Below are 17,706 nucleotides of genomic sequence, written 5' to 3'. Positions count from 1 at the left end.
CCAATTCCCGGTGGCCAAGTTCCCAGCGCGCCACAACCAATCATCACGCAGCATCTCCGTATACCCGCCTTCCTCGGAAGAACCAGGGAGAGGCATTTGCCAATTTACAACTGTAAAACCGCGAGAAGTACTGGAGCCCAATTACTGGCCAGAGGAAAAAGGAAATCACCCGGAAGCCATCTCTATTAGGGGCAGAATCACTTCCGTCTTGGGTGGTTATCTTTTCTTTCGGGTATTGGTTACGTTTTGAGTATCTTGTATTTTAGCGTTTCCCGGTTGAGACAGTCTCTTTAGAAACGTGCATCAGTAACAATCAAGCATTAACAACTACACTGGGCACTGATTGGAACGCTGATTTTTAAAAACTGATATTCTTTCATTCTTTCCAAGAAGGTGAAGTGAGTTACTTGCTGAAGTTCACATGGCTATTAAATGGAGGCCTGGGATACAAATCTGCTAAGCCTGATTACAAAGACTATCCATACCCTTTATATCCTACCTACTTAATTTGCCCTACTTGTTTTGCTAGAGGAGGAAATGGGTAACTTATTAACAGCATCATAACAAGGAAGCACTTTTAAGTACAGTTTACCTTAGAACTTTGCAAGCGGTAAGAAAAATCTCAACCTTGTTCTTATGTCATAAGAGTTGTTCACCTTCTCTACCCCCACAAACTTTCAGATTAATTTCTAGGTACAATTGACTTTTTATAAAGAATGAAAGATTTGGAGCAATGGAACTCAAGGCCCCCTTTCCTCTCTATTGTCTGCATTTCAATATACTGCAAGTCATGAGAATAGTAGATAATATTCTACATTATTATTATTATTATTATTATTATTGTTATTTTTATACTGGGGATTGAACCCAACAGAGCATTACCACTGACTACATCCCCAGCCCTTTTTATATTTTATTTTGAGACAGGGTCTGACCAAGTTGCTCCCGGCCTCACTGAATTGCTGAGGCTGGCCTTCAACTTGTGAGCCTTCTGAGTCGCTGGGATTACATGTGTGTGCCACCATGCCTGGCTTAAAAAAACATATTAAGGTGCATTAGATTTGTGGAAAAGCATTTGACATAATCAAGCAATTAAACCAATGTACTGGATATTGTATTGAATCCAGGACACAATAAATTAGTTGATCTTAAGACATTGTATTGTAGTGCCTTCTGAATGGTGACAATGATTAAAAGATGCTTTTTAAAAAAAAAAAAAAATTCCCCTTTAAAATCATAGTCCAATTTATTTAAAATTTGTAATCTGTTGTGGTAATCTCTAGCTGACTAGGGTCCTGTATTCAGCCAATCAAAATCCCACATCTGCTGATTTTGGCGAAGGTGGGGGGAGTACTGAGGATTTATCCCAGGGGTAATTTAGCAATCACCTCAATTTAACAGCCTCAACCTTTTTTATTTTGAGACAGGGGTCTCACTAGATGCTTGGGGCCTCACTAAATTGCTGAGGCTGGTCTTGAACTTATAATACCTGTGTCTCAGCCTCCCCATCTATTGGGATTACAGGCCTGCAAGACCATGCTTGATCATCTTCTGATATTTGAAAATTTAGTTCCTATAATGCCAAAATCAGTTCAATCTGTGGGTGCTTTTGTCTTACATAAACCTTTGTGGTTCCTTTCACTGTTCCACAAATGAAATAACTCTTTCTGGTTGTTAAAGGAAAGCGTCCGTGTTTGTCTGCATCTGAAAGTGTACCAGGCAGAACCAAACAGGAAATTCCAACATCACATAAATTCACAGAGCTTTGTTGTAGGGAGTATAATGCCCTCAAAAGATTATATGTCCAGGACCCCAGAACCTTTGATTATATTATCTTATGTGATGAAAGGGGCTTTACAGATATGATTAAATTAAGAATTTAGGGATGGAATATTATCTTGGATTGTATGTTGTGCCTAACGAAAAACAAAGATTTTTTACATTTTTTTAATTTGACAGTAGAATGCATTTTGACACTTATACACAAATGGAGCACAAATTCTTAATCCTTGGATAAAGATTATTGAAAGTCGAAAAAGGAAGAATAGACAGGGAGAGGCCTGAAGATACTCCCGAGCTCACTTTGAAGATGGAGGAGGCCACACACCAAGAATGCAGGTGGTCTCTTGAAGGTGGAAAAGGTAAGAGAGTTGATTCACTTGTAGAGTCTTCAAAGAATGCAGCCCTTTTGACAATTTCATTTTAGCTGAGTAGAACCCAGTTTGACTTATGACTTCCAGGTCACTTGTGATGGCTCTTTCCATCATTAAAGCCAACAGCAGAACATCTTCAAATCTCCACCCTGCTTCTGATATCACATCTCTCTCTCTCTCACTCCTGTGATGGAATCTCTTTCTTTCACTCACAAAGGGCCCTGTGATTACATTGGATCCCCATGAATAATCCAGAAATCTCCCTACCTTGAGATCCTTAATCAATCTGCAAAATCCCTTTTCCATGTAAGGTAACATATTCATAGGCCCCAGGGATTAGGATATTGCGAAATTCCACCTACCTCATCCTCAATCAGTGAGACCAATTCATCAGGTTGCAATAGGAGGAGATGAGATAGGAGAAGCTGCCAAGATTTGAATATTATTCTGTGATGGAATGCCCTGGAATATTACCAGCAAAAGAGTGACATCATGATTTATATTTTGCAAAGATCACTTTGGATACTGTGTGGCAAACTGATGACCATGAAAGCAGAGAGTCTTTACAACTAGAAGTCCCTCCAAGGACTCCAGGCCATGGATGATATTGGATTAGAGTAGCGGGGATAGAGGAAGTGAGAATTAAGTTCATGATATCTGTTGAAAATGCCACAGAAGATTTGAGAATAATTTCAAGCCTCTTAACTTGAGCAACTAAGTGAATGGTGCTATCAAGGATATTGAATATAATAGGAGGAGGTTTTGGTTTGTTGTGGACAGAGTAAAACTATATTTCAAGGGCCTTGTAGACAGTAAGTGGAGGTGATGAGTAAGAAATAATTTACATCTTTTGGCTAGTATGGAATTAAGGGGAGAGGCAGGTCAGGAGACAAGTACCTAAGTGATTGCTTTATAGATGATACAGCCTTTAGATGACGTGGAAGTTGTATTATTTATTATCCAAAATAGACACATTTTATCTCTTGAGACAGGGCCTCACTATGTTGCCCTCGCTGGCTCCAAGCTCCTGGCCTCAAGTGATCCTCCTGTCTCAGTCTCCTTAGTAGCTGGGGCTAAAATAGCACTTTCTTTTTTTCTCTTCTTTTTCTTTTTCTTTTTTTTTTTTTTTTTTTGGACAATTTTAGACTTAAAGGAAAGTTGCCAGAAAAATACAGAATTTATATATGCCTTTCACTAAGATTCTCTAAATGCTGGAGCTGTGGCTCAGTGGTAGAGCGCTTGCCTAGCATGTGTGAGGTACTAGGTTCAATTCTCACCACTGCATATAAATAAATAAAATAAAGGTCCGATGACAACTAAAAAATATTAAAAAAAAAAGATTCTCCAAATGTTAACATTTTACTGTGATTACTTACCCTTCTCGAAAGATTTTTTTTTTTCCTCTGAACTGTTTGAGAGTAGGTTGCAGACATGATACTCCTATACTTCTAAATATGTCAGAGGATGTTTTCCTATAAAACATTCCTTTATACTGGTGGTCCTCAAAGTGTGGTTCCAGGTTCAGCAGCAACCACATTTCCTAGGAACATGTTAGAAACCTAACTTAGAGGACCCCACTTCAGACCAAATGATTTTGAAAATTTTGCTGTCGTTAAAAAGGATATTAACATGATTTCAAAACTATTGTCTCATTTATAGGCATTATTTAGATTCCATCAATTGTCACAGTAATGTCTTTGATAATAGAGGTTAAGGGGCACTTTTAAGATTAAAGGGAACCACTATGAATAATTTTGCCAAAACAAAGTGGTTAAGTGTAATCATACAGGGCAATTCAGGAGGTATAGTTATATTTTCTGAATATGGACAATGGAGATTGTGTTATCTAAAAAGGAGGCCAAGAACAGAAACCACTGAGAAGTATGGAACTGAAGCTCACTGTGAAGGAAGGAGAAAATGGCAGCAGAGAAGTGTTAGAGTGAAATCCACTGCTGAAAGGAGGGAATGGTCAACAGTAGCAAATGATGCCAGGGGATCTAGTATGATAACTAGAATTGTTAGTACTAAAAAGTACCCTTGATAAGCGAGAAATGGACTAAAAAGTGAAAGCTGAGAAAGTGGACACAATGTGCAAAGAACACTTTTTTAAAAGGAACCAAGAAATGGAAAGGGAGGTGGGATTAAGGAAGGCTTTGTTCCTTTAAGGTGAGGTATTTTACACTTTGTTGATGACTGCTGGGGGGGAAAAATCTTTGGAGAACAGCCAAGGGCGTTTACAAATACTGATCCCTGGGTCTTATCCTCAGAGATTTGGATTTAATTGGTCTGGTGTATTGCCAGGTTCACAGGGAATTTTAAAAGCTTCCCGAATGATTTTACGAACTTGTTTTGTTTTGTTTTGGGGCACTGGGGATTGAACCCAGTATCGCTGAGCTACATCTCCTGCCTTTTTAAATTATTTATGTATTTTATTAAGAGTATTTATCCATTCTTGTGTGTGCGTGTGTGATATAGGGGATTGAACCCAGGGCTTTAAGCATGCTAGATAAGCATTCTATCACTGAGTTGTAATCCCAGTCCTTACTTTTTATTTTGAACAGGGTCTTGCTAAATTGCTGAGGCTGGCTTCCAACTTGTGATCCTTCGGTCTCAGCCTCCTGAGTCGCTGGGATCACAGGCGTGTGCCACAGAGATGGATACCAAAAAATAAATCCCCACTGCCAATAAATAAATAAATAACATCTCCAAGTGACTTTAATGCGCAAAGTTGAGAGCCACTGCTAGGGAAATTAACAACTTGATGCAAAAATGGACTTCATTGCTCTAGTCAAGACCTTAATTAAGTAGTTGAGAAAGGAAGTGTTAAGATGTCTCAGCCAGCAAACAGGGGCCAGCAGCACATAGTCAAATCTTTTTAGTCACAGCGTCCATTTTTTCCTTCAAGGGCCTATAAGCAAATGAAAGGCTTAAGCCAATAGCTCCACTCCGCGGCAAACAAGAAAGGACGAAGGGAAAACGACCCGGGTGTGTCTCCTTGCAGGAGGTGCATTCGTTACTTCCGCGCCCTTGCCGCAGCCGCAACTGCAGCCCGGGTGGCTAGTACGCAGTCGCAGAACCACTCGAGCGCGCGAGCAGCGGTCCCTGCGCAGGCGTGGCCGGGACCGCGTGCACACGCCCTCTGCCGGCTCCCCGGGTTCCTCCCTCTTCTCGACTTCCCCCCTGGCCACCGTGCGGGAGGGTGGCCGAGATGGCAGATGAAATTGCCAAGGCTCAGGTGGCCCAGCCTTCTGACGGCGACACCATCTTCGAGAAGATAATCCGCAAGGAAATCCCCGCCAAAATCATTTTCGAGGATGACCAAGTAGGCGCTGGCACGTCTCGCTCGGGGGCTAAGGCGGGGCAATGGCCCGAGGACCCGCCGGTTTCCTTCGGAGGGGAGGGAAGGGGCCCTGCCGCCCCGGCCGTGCGCTCGCGTGGCCTCTACCTCGGGCCCCCAGCCAACGGGCAGGGCGGCGGGTATGGAGGCGGCCTGCTGGCGCGTGCCGACGCTCCAGTTACGCGTTATCAGCCACGGGTGCAGGCCAGGCCGCCGGCCGCTCGTGGGGCCGCACACCGCGGAGCCTGGGCAGGCGTTGGGCGCGTGGACTCCCCGGGAGCTACGCCCGCCGGCTGCGCGTCTGCCGCGGGCCTCGTCGGTGTCAGGAATCTCGCCCGCGCTCTGCTTGACAGGGAGAAATCCGATCGCGCCCTGACTCGGGCCCAATCTCGGAGATCTCCCGCGCACAGCTGGCCCTCCCCGGGCGTCCCCGGCGCCGCGTCAGCCCGCACGAACCGAACCGAACCGCACCGCAGGCACCGCGTTGCGCTGGCGGCCGCAGGGTCGCGCGGGGCGGGCTGGGATGTGCTCTCCTTGATTTCTACCGCTGAAAAACGTGCACTTAAGTCAGTGATTTCTTTCGTGTTCCACGGGAGACAGTTTTATAACTTTTAGTTTTATAGTTCTTAAATAGTTAACTTCATTACAGGTGAAATCCTTCTTGATTAAATTTAAGAAATGTCTTGTGTGAATTATTTAGTGGACAGTTGTATTTATAGGTTTCGATTCCAGTATAAATAAAGCTGAGCAGGAGTTTGGCACATACAGGTAGAAAAACTTTTGTAAACATTTTGTTAAAAAACTTTTAAGAGGGCTGGGGTTGTGGTCAGAGGTGGAGCTCACGTAACACATGTGAGGCACTGGGTTCGATCCTCAGCACCACATAAAAATAAATAGTTACTGTGTCCATCTACAAACTTTAAGAAATAACGGAATAAAAGAAAACCAGTGCTACTGATACTAGATTCAAAGCGTTATCTAAGGTTTAATTAGTTCTTTTGAGTTGGATTTTATTTAGATACTTTTGTTACTAGTTGGGAAGTTCTTTTGTTTTAGAAAAAGCATGTTCCTTTTTAAAAGTTTCCAGTTGCTTTTTATAAATGAACGTTGAAGTAAGGACTTTTGTTCAGCACAACAGCATGATACAGCATTTTGTAGGGAATACCAAATAAAATTACTTCTGAGACAAATAAACATGCATGAGTTCTATTAAACAGCTTCCACTTTCAGTAAAGAACAAATGATATAAAGACATTCATATAGTATGTGTATTTACAGATACATTCTAGTGTGGTAAATGATTTGTCAGAATGCTACTGTTCAGTTCCACAAAAGGTAACATATATGTTTCTTAAATGGTTGAGTTAAATGGGAAGAATACCTCTTTAAATATGAGACAAACGTGATTACAAAACTGATTGATTCCTGTAAAGGGAAAAAAAAAAAAAAAAACAGAAATTACACAATCAGGACTCTGATCTAGAGAAAGTGTGAGGGGAAGGGAATCAGGTTTCCTTCAGAAATTTTATATATATATGTATGTATATATGTGTGTGCTAGGAAGAGAGGATTTAGCACTTCAAGTTGAGGAATGACTAGCATTTAAAATTAAACAGCAAAAGTGGGTATGGAGGGAGAGAGCATCTTTGAAGTAGAGGGGGAAGCTCTGAGGATAGAGAGCTTTGAAGGACAGTATAACTTGGAGGTAAAGAATTTCAGGAGATCTGACTGGGGAGATGATGTGGTTAATTTCTTTTAAGTTCCATAGAAGGGGTCATGGAGTCTGCATGTGTATTGTTTATTTCTATTTTTTAGCATCTAGTACAGTGTCTCCCACATGGTTAGTGTTCAATGAATACTTGTTGAAAGAAAAAGTTTAAGCCAAGCAGATAATATACTAAAACTTTGACTTTTTTTTTTTAACCCCTTAGTGTCTTGCTTTCCATGACATTGCCCCTCAAGCACCAACACATTTTCTGGTGGTACCCAAGAAACATATAACCCAGATTTCTGCTGCAGAAGATGATGATGAAAATGTAAGTAAAATTCCAACACAGTTTATTTTATTGCTTTTTAAATTGGGAGATTATATTTTGTTCTTAAAGTGGTGTCATTTTTTCATCTTCCTAAGAGCATTACTGAGGAAAAACAAAGCATTGTGACACTTTGAAGTAAGGTAAACATACAGAAGTAATTTTTGATTTTTATAAATTAGGCATATAGAGAAATAAAATAGATTTTATTGGCATGTCATAAGACCAAGAATTGGTTGAATGAGAGGGAAAAAATACAAATAGAGAATATTAAAATTATGACCAAAATTTTGGTAATGACAAATTTTCTAAAGGATAATTTGTGCAAAAACATTCAAGGCATATACTGAAAGGAAACTCACTAGTTTGTGAAACTCCAAGTCAAATTTAATCATGTCTACCCAAAATAGATAACATTAGAATCTACATGCATATCTCAAAGTGAACCTCTCCAACACTCGATTACAAATGCACATTCCTATTATGTCTAAAAATCTGATTACTAAACCCATAATTGAATCGGGACTGGCAGCTGGGCTGTGGGCCACATCTAACTGGCTGCTTATTTTTATAAATAAAGTTTTATTGGAATACAATAACTTTGTTTAGTGTCCATGGCTACTTTTGTTCTACAAAGACCCTTGAATAAAAGAAATTAAGAAATGTCTTGTGTGAATTATTTAGTGGACAGTTGTATTTATAGGTTTGGATTCCAGTATAAATAAAGTTTTTATTTATAGTTTTTTAAATACCTTTGTTTTATTTATTTGCTTTTATATGGTGCTAAGATTCGAACCTAGTTCCTCACAGGTTTGAGGCAAGTGCTCTACCACTGAGCCCCAACCCCAGCCCTTGAGTAGTTTTTAATAGAGGCCAAGTGACCCACTGTCTGACCCTTTGCAGAGAAAATTTGATGACTCTTGGTTTAGAGGCAGTAGTCCAGAAACGGGGGGGGTGGGGGGGGGTAGTCATAATCTAATTATTTTGTTATATTGAAGCAACCAGGAAACCTGTGAAATTTAGATAGAAGTTGAGGGCTGGGGATGTAGCTCAGTGGTAGATCACCTACCTAGCATGCACAAGGCCCTGGGTTTAATTCTCAGCCCCCCAAATATATGTATTTCAAAAATTTCAAAAGCCCAACAGTCTTAGAATCACATTGTACTAGTCAGACTTTAGTGTATTTTTAATATTTCAGATCCCATTGATAGGATTGTGTAATATTGAAATGTGTCTGAACATTTTTCTTTGCCCTTATGACTTTCTTGGGTTAGAGGCAATGGGCCAGAAACAGAAAGAGAGGGTAGTCAGAATCAATTGCTTAGCTCTATAGAGGGAATTAGAAAACCTGTGAAATTAAGATATAACTTGAAAAGCACACTGTAGTAGTTTTTCCTGTGGACATTGCCAGATCTCTTACATTGCCTGGGGACTTGTAGGACCTGTGGCAAATACCTAATTTCACTTTGGGTCATTTGTTTTTGTTTTTCAATACAGTCAATGGGCAATTTGTCCTGTTTACACAAGGAGTCTACCTATGTGTTGCCAACTTTCTCTCCTAATAAAAGTTAGAGAGAGGCAGGTTGGTGACAGAAAGAACTTTAAAGTACCAGTTCATTGTTTGCTATTTCTCATGGTAAGAGAACAAAGGGGATTAGCCTCTTCCCAACATTTTTACAAGTTCTCAAGAAGTTCCCATGGCAAGAAAAGAGGGAAGGGAGAGAGAGTCTTAGGTTTTTTGTTCCCATTGCCTTAGTAAGCACCAGGACAGTAGGCTCTGCTGCCTATTCTGTGCAGAGCCAAGCTGTATTTTAGTCAGCTTTTTCATTGCTGCAACAAAAGATCTGACAAAAATAATTTTAGAGGAGGAAAAGTTTATTTTTGGGCTCATGGTTTCAGAGGTCTTAGTCCATAGACAGCTGGATCAATTGCTCTGAGCCTAAGGTGAGGCAGAATATAATGGTGGAAAAGTGAGGTGGAGGAAGACAGCTCAGAATATGACACCAGGAAGCAGAGAGAGGTGTCACCACAGACAACATATAAGCTCCAAGGGCACACTCCCAAGGACCCACCTCCACCCAACACACTCTTACCTGCCTACAGTTCCCACCCAGTTCATCTCTATCTATGGATTAATGCACTTATTAGGTTAAGGTTCTCAAACCCAGTCATTTCACCTCCGAGCTTTCTTGCATCATCTCACACTTGTGCTTTTGGGTTAACTTAGTATTGAAACAATAACACTTTGATTTGTTTTCAGTGATAAGACTTAAGAACACTGAAAGATTAAGAAAATGTTTTATATATCTTTTGTTTACTATTAACTCAATACAGTGGGCAAACTATATTATCAGTCTTCTACCTTCAGAAGGGTTTTGATTCCTAGAGCAGACTTGCTTCTTTAATGTTGGGGGGCAGTAGCAAAGAGGCATTTTTGTGCCTTGATGAGTTTCTTCTATCTCAGTGTAAGTAGCCCTGTACCAAAGGGAGAAGATCTAATGGGACTTCAGATTTATTTATTTTCTTTTGGCACTGGAGAACTTTGCCACTGAGCTACATACATCCTCAGACCTTTTTATTTTTATTTATTTTAAAAAAATATTTTATTTTTAGTTGTCAACAGACCTTTATTTTTTATTTATTTATATGAGGTGCTGAGAATCAAACCCAGTGCCTCACACATTCTAGGCAAGCACTCTGCCCCTAGGCACAACCCCAGTCTAAGACCTTTTTATTTTTTATTTTGAGACGGGACCTGTACATATTGCCAAGTTTTTTTTTTTTTTTTTTTTTTTTTTTTTTTTTTTTTTTAACCAGGATTGAACCCAGGGGTGCTTAACCACTGAGCAAATCCCTAGCCCTTTTTTATATTTTACTTAGAGACAGGATCTTGCTGAGTTGGTTAGAGCCTTGCTAAGTTGCTGAGGCTGGCTTTGAACTTGCAATCCTCCTGCCTCAGCCTCCCGAGCCTCTTAGGAGTACAGGCATGTGCCACTGCTCCTGGTGCCAAGGGTCTTATTGAGTTGCTGAGGCTGGCCTTGAACTTGTGATCCTACTACTTCAGTCTCCCAAGTCATTGGAATGACACACATAATTTTAGAAACACTTGGAATATAATTAAAGAGCTTTTTAATGGAGCAGTAAATTTTATATTTGATTTGTTTATTAAAATTAGTAATGACTAAGTACCTACTTTTAATGGGATTTTAATTATAAATTATGCTGTATTAGGATTAAGAGAGTTTCAGAATATTTGCTCAAGAGGGTGTGTGTTTCACCTTGGCAATATTTTAATTTGGTATTTAAACTTGACTGTTATTTAATGGCAAGAAGGTGTAAATTTCTTCTGCTTAAGAAACTCTTTTTCTTTTCCAGCTTCTTGGACATTTAATGATTGTTGGCAAGAAATGTGCTGCTGATCTAGGCCTGAAGAAGGGTTATCGGATGGTGGTGAATGAAGGTGCAGATGGAGGACAGTCTGTCTATCATGTTCATCTGCATGTTCTTGGAGGTCGGCAGATGAATTGGCCTCCTGGCTAAGCATGTATTAGATGGTTTTCCCTTCTCTAGGCAATGATTATGCTTGCATTTTCCAATATGTTAAGCAGCATGATTATTTGTGCCCGGGTCTGGAGATATTGGGAAAATAATTTTAAATGCTTATACATAATAAATACATTGTTGCATGGTTTACTGTCTCTGAATTGATTGGTTCTTTGTATTTGATGGAATTTGTGAAAGGTAGGTTCATATTTTGGAGATTTTGTGCCTTTTTTTTTTGGGGGGGGGGGACAGTGCTGGCTATTGAACCCAGAGCTTGGCAAGTGTTAGGAAGTGCTCCATCACTGAGCTGTACCCCTAGTTCATATTTCTTATATTTGCTTCCCCAGGAGGACACAGCATTTGAATACTGCATTGTTATAATGGTGTGATTAGTCTTTGAAGACAAATCACAAGAGTTCACAAATTTGGCTTTGAAATAATTCTTTCAGGCTAAAGTATTGGTCCAGGAGAAGATTTCTAATCTAATTCTCATTCTCTAAGACCATAAGAGTAATGACATGATTGATCCAGAAGGTGGCAGTTTGGGGTCTATGAACAATATATTCAGTCCACATGTTTCCCCTGGTCTTGAGATAATTTGGAAAGGATGAAAGTAGGTTTGTCATAGAATTTTTGATGACTGTGTAAAATCAGATATTGATATTTCCTTGCTGTTTAAACGCTATCTGAATGTTTATTTTAAAGACTTGAAAATATTTTACTTAGAATTAGCTTTTCCAAATAAAACCCATTATTTTAAATATGTATGGTCACATTAGCAAAAATAAAAGTTGTGCATGAACCTGGTTATATGGAGGTAGGGAGGGAAACTTAAGGTCTGAGTTCTTAATATAGACTGATACCCAAACCTGTTTTTTTGTCTTTCCAGGCACTATACGCTTTCTAAGTTTCTGTAAAGTAAATAACTGCTTCATGTGGGTACTTTATAGCTTCCAAAATTTGAGATGATATCTGCTTTTGTCTCTTCTCCCATTCTCTTTAGGCTTATACAGTCCTTCTGTTAACTCTAAAAAATTGGTTTAGTAGGGTTTTGACACGTTTACTTTTAAAAAAATATTAACATTTTTATTTAATATTTTTGGCACTGGGGATTGAACTGAGGGCCACTTTACCACTGAGCTAAATCTCTAGCCCTTTTTATTTTTTTGAGACAGTCTCACTAAGTTATAAGGGCTCACCAAGCTGCTGAGGCTGGCCTAGAACTTACAGTCTTCCTGTCTCAGCCTCCCAAGTTGCTGGAATTATAGACTTGGGCCACATGCCTGGCTTTACACATTTAATGGAAAGCCATTTAAAATTTTTCTTAGTGTTTTTTTTTTTTTTTTTTTTAGTTGCACTCAATGCCTTTATTCCATTCATTTATTTTTGTGTGGTGCTAAGGATCGAACCCAGGGCCTTGTGCGTGCTAGGCAAGCACTCTACCGCTGAGCCACAATCCCAGCCCTCCTTAGTGATTTTTAAACTTTTTTTTTTTTTTTTTTGTGGGTGAGGGTTTAGGGAAATTAACCCTTCATGTATACTGTTAACAAGTAACTTTTCCTCAGTTTGTCTCCTTATTTTGTTTATGGTGTTTAAAATATTGGCACATTTAATGCATTAATTTTCAAATTCATTTCACAAGCTTTTCCCACTGGGGTGGGATTTATAAAAATTATTCTTGCCAAGTCCAGTGTTATACACCTGGCCAGCAGCTCAGGAGCCTGAGGCAGTAGGATTGTGAGTTCAAAGCCAACCTCAGCAACTTAGCAAGGCCTTAAGTAATTTAGAAAGACTTTATCTCAGAATAATATACAAAAAAAGGACTGGGATGTGGCTCAGTGGTTAAGTGCCACTAGGTTCAATTCCTGGTACCAAAACAAAAATAATATTCTTCAGGGCTAGGGCTATAGCTCAGTTGATAGAGTGCTTGTCTAGCATGCACAAAGCCCTAGTTTCAATCGCTAGCACTCCCTACTCCCCCAAACACAGAATTGCAATAACTTAATAAAATCAATCTACTACCTGGAATTCCTTTTTCAATAACTGTTGGCAATTTTTATTTCAATTATGAAAATAAAATGTTTAAATGCAAATGGTAGACTGGAAGACAACAAAAATAAAAACTAACATGAGTAAAAATGGTAGGATTAGGAGTTTTTTTTTTTTTTTTTAAATCTCATTTTATGATTTAAAATATTTTTTGTAGGGCTGGAAGAATAGCTCAGTGGTGGAGCACTTGCCTAGCATGCACAAGGCCCAGGATTCAATCCCTAGTCTCGTGAAAAAAATTTTCTGAATGAACATATATTAATTTTATAATCAGGAAAGAAAAATCAATGTTTCGTTTTTCTTTTTTTTAATATTTATTTCTTTTAGTTATACACAGTACCTTTGTTTGTTTATTTATTTTATATGGTGTTGAGGATCTCACCCAGGGCCTCACATGCGCTAGGCGAGCGCTGTTCTGCTGAGTCACAACCCCAGCCCCCTCAATGTTTTCTTTAATGTTGAAAATTTCTGTTAATATTTTTAACATTTGGGGCTGAGACTGTGGCTCAGCGGTAGAGCACTCTCCTTGCACGGGTGAGGCCCTGGTTTCGATCCACAGCACCACATAAAAATAAGTAAATGAAGATATTGTGTCCAATTACAAATAAAAAAAGAAATATTAAAAAAAATATTTTTAACATTTTATACCACATCTTATGTTGACATTCTAATAATACTATCCAATAATGTCCCAATCTTGTGAAGACAGCTTATATATCTTTTTGACTTCAGAAATATTTGTTATTTCAGGAAGATTTTTCAAAGAAATCTGGTGATCTTCTACTTGAGATATTAGGTATTTTTTATTTACTTGTTTTTCTGCCTCTTCAATGTAAGCAATTAAAATTGAAGTATCATTTGCTAAGATACCAAGTTTTTTTTCTTTTTAAGGTTTCATGTTCTTTTTAAATATTTATTTTTTAGTTTTTTAGGTGGACACAATATCTTTATTTCATTTTTATGTGGTTCTGAGAATCAAACCCAGTGCCTCACGCATGCTAGGCAAGTGTGCTACCACTTGAGCCATATCCCGAGCCCCGCAATTTTTTTTTTTTAAAGTCTGAAATATTATTTGGAGAAAGGTTGAAAATAATTTCAGTAGATAAGAGTCTCATCTTGGGCTGAGGCTGTGGCTCAGTGATAGCACACTTGCCTGGCATTTGTGAGGCACTGGGTTTGATCCTCAACACCACATAAAAGTCTATCAACAACAACAACAAAAAAAAAATTAAAAAAAGAATTATCTTCAATTTTCTCAGATTGTAGAGGTGAACTGCTTTGTTTGTTGCCACAAGTATCTGAAATGGATCAACAGCCATTGTATTATTGTATTGATGTGCCATCAATGATGCCTTCCATGGCCTTTTTTCTCAAGTCTCCAGCATTTTTTGTATCTTTAAGTAACAGAAGGGTCACCTGACTGGTCCTGGTCTGCCTGGAATTTGATTTAAAAAAAAAAAAGAATATATCACAATTGAAATAATATATAATTTTATATATATATATATATATATATATATATATATATATATATATATATTCTTTTTTCCCCTAGTATTTTTATGGTCTTATATTTCATACTGGGAGAAGGTCTGGAGTAAAATTTTGGAGGAATCTGTAGCATTGTACAAAATGAAATGTGAAACATTTGTAAAAGAGGGTTCAGTCCACTTTCTTCAGGTATATTGTGTTTCCCACTGCTTTAGTCAAGCCAGTGTTAAGTCAGGTGAACAACCACTAACTTATCTTGCTGATTTGGTCCATGACCTGTCTCTACCTTACATTATCCTGTGGCAGATGTACACCAAACTTCATGTGATAGCCAGTCTTCCAAGATAGCCCATTAGGTATCCTTACTTCTAGGATCTTTGCATAATCTCCTAATGAACCAGAGCTGGTTTGGGGGACCAATAACATGTTAGAAGTGACAGGGTATGATTTCTGAGGCTAGGTAATGTAGGTCATTCTGGCTTACACCATGGTCTCTAGGATTGCTTGCTAGAATGAACCTCCCAAAATTCATAACCTCCAGTGATAGTATGGGGAGACTGGGCCTTTGGTAGGTGACTAGGTGATAAGAAATATTGTGCTTTTATGAAGACAGACTGAGATTTCCCTCTCCCCTTTTACCATGTGAGGACCCAAAAGGAGACCCAATGTTAGGAAGTGGGTCCTCACCAGACACTGAATCTGCCAATGCCTCGCATCTTGGATTTCCCAGTCTCCAAAACTGAGAAATAAATTTACTATTATTTATAAGCCACCTAGTCTTTGGTGTTTTGTTATGGTATCCCTAACAGACTCACTTTGAGGAATGCCATCTGCTATGGCTGAGGACATAGCAGCCCACTGGAAAGGCCTATGTTGAGAGACAACGAGGCCTGCCAACAGCTAGCAATAATGTGAGCTGTGTGAATAAACTACTTTGGGAGTAGATTTCCCAGCCCCAGTCAAACCTTTCTTCAGATAATTGGAGTCCTGTTCAATATATGACTGCAAAATCATGGGACTCCAATGTAAAATATCTTTCAAATTCCTGACCTTCAGAAATTGAGAGAATAATACCATATTAAGCCACAAATTTGGGAGTAATTTGTTTTGTAATAATACCCCTGTTCTTTTTTTAAAAATTTTTTTAGTTGCAGATGGACACAATACCTTTATTTATTTGTTATATTTTTATGTGGTACCGAGGATCGAACCCAGTGCCTTATACATGCTAGGCAAGTGCTGTACTACTAAGCCACAAACCTGGCCCCCTGTTCTCTTCTTTGCATTCCTTTAGATGTGTGGGACCATATCCCTGTAGTTGGTCAGTAAGATGGGTAAGAAAGTGGTCCCTACCATTTCCAAGTCCCTGAAAATCCTCCTATGCTATCTATCCCCCAGTGCTTCCTCTTTCCTTTTGCTGACAAAATGCAGAAAGAATCCAGCAGAGGAGACTGAGCTGTTTGATGGAAGGAGCTTGGGTCCCTGAATGGCTGAATGGAGCAGTCAGTCTTCTCCGTGTTCCTAACCCATACTGGATTGTATTCATGTTAAGCCACTAACATTTTAAGATTTAGGTGATGTTAGTTAAAAGAATATTTACAGTAATTAATACACTATGATTTAGGAGGGGTGGAACTTACTACCTTGAATGAGGTGGCTTGAGATTTTAACAATCATCACAACCTTTTTTGGGGGGAGTGGGGTACAGGGGATTGAACTAGGGGGCACCACTGAGACACATCCCCGGCCCCATTTTTATATATTATTTAGAGACAGGGTCTCGCTGAGTTGCTTAGTGCCTCACCACTGTGAGGCTGGCTTTGAACTCTTGATCCTCCTGCCTTAATCCCTCTTAAAATGTTGGGATTACAGGTGTGCGCCACCGCTCCTGGCCTTCACAACCTATAAAATTAGCTAAGAGGCTGAGACTGTCAGGGTAAGATAGATTGGAATTTGGAGATAACAATTCGGTTTATACATAGACTAAACCATTTTCTGTGGGGATTCATTGGAGATTACAGCCAATGATCAGTTGACCCTATTCCTTTAGGCCTACTGTGAGGTAATATATTATGGCAGGAATATGGTCAAATCATGAGTCAAGGAGCAAAAAGAGAGAGGAAGAAGCCAGGGTTCCATAATCCCTTTGAGGGTATACCTCCAATGACCTAAAAGTCTTCCATGAGGCCCCACTTCCTGAAATTTCTACCACTTGCCAACAATGCTACCCTGGGGACCAAGCCTTTAACACATGATCCTTTGGGCTTCATTGAGAATCCAAACTGTGGTTGGGTGTTTTGGTGCACACCTGAAGTCCCAGTTACTCCAGAGGCAGGAGGACCATAAGTTTGAGGCCAGCCTGGGCAATTTAGTGAGACTGAGGATGTAGCTCAGCGGTAGAGTGCCTCTGGGTCCAATCCCCAGTTCAAAAACAAAAACAAAACAAAAAAATTCCCCAAATTATAGCAGAGCCTGAATTGGATATGACTCTTTATATTAAATGGAATGTTTTAGATCAGAAGTGATAGGTACAGACAATTCAAAAGACTTTGTTTGGCTGGACACGATGACACACACTTGTCATCCCAGCAACTTAGCTGAGACAGGATGATCACAAGTTCGAGCCCAAAGCAATTAATGAGACCCTATCTCAAAATAAAAAGTAAAAAAGGGGCTGGAGATGTGGCTCAGTGGAAAAGCACCCCTGGATTCAATCCCTGGTACCAAAAAACAAAAAACAAAAAATAAAAAAAACCTTAGTTTCCATTTGAGGTAATTTGCTTGAGTAAACCAATGAGAAAAAAATCAAAATATTATTTTAAACTTATTTAAAATATGTGTATTTTTCATTTATGCAGAATAGCCTACATAATATAAAACACAGATTTAAATAGCATAGTGGCTTTTTTTTTTTTCCTTTTGGTACTGAGGATTGAACCCAAGGGTGCTTAAGCACTGAGCCACATTCCCAGCTCTTTTTATTCTGAGACAGGGTCTTGCCAAGTTGCTTAGGGTAAAAAACTAAATTGGTAAAATATGGGGGTAAGAGAGAGATGTGAAGAATTTATTATTTTTTGAGATTCTATAGATCTCATAGGCA

The 17,706-nt window shown here is 39.2% G+C and overlaps 1 protein-coding gene and 1 pseudogene across 1 annotated transcript; one reads left to right on the top strand and one right to left on the bottom strand.

Annotated features, from left to right (window-relative positions):
- The first annotated feature begins 5,296 nt into the window (after window positions 1-5,296).
- Window positions 5,297-11,214, top strand: Hint1 (histidine triad nucleotide binding protein 1). The gene is made up of 3 exons (XM_027954791.2): window positions 5,297-5,475; window positions 7,422-7,526; window positions 10,899-11,214. Exons 1-3 carry the CDS (start codon window positions 5,362-5,364, stop codon window positions 11,061-11,063), a joined length of 384 nt encoding a protein of 127 aa, XP_027810592.1. The 5' UTR covers window positions 5,297-5,361; the 3' UTR covers window positions 11,064-11,214.
- A 2,543-nt stretch (window positions 11,215-13,757) lies between these two features.
- Window positions 13,758-15,322, bottom strand: LOC114107385 (EKC/KEOPS complex subunit TPRKB-like; annotated as a pseudogene).
- Between the last annotated feature and the right edge of the window lie 2,384 nt (window positions 15,323-17,706).

Source organism: Marmota flaviventris, chromosome 5, assembly GCF_047511675.1.
Source record: "Marmota flaviventris isolate mMarFla1 chromosome 5, mMarFla1.hap1, whole genome shotgun sequence".
Classification (NCBI taxonomy): Eukaryota; Metazoa; Chordata; class Mammalia; order Rodentia; family Sciuridae; genus Marmota; species Marmota flaviventris.
This window is presented reverse-complemented; position numbering and strand designations above follow the sequence as displayed.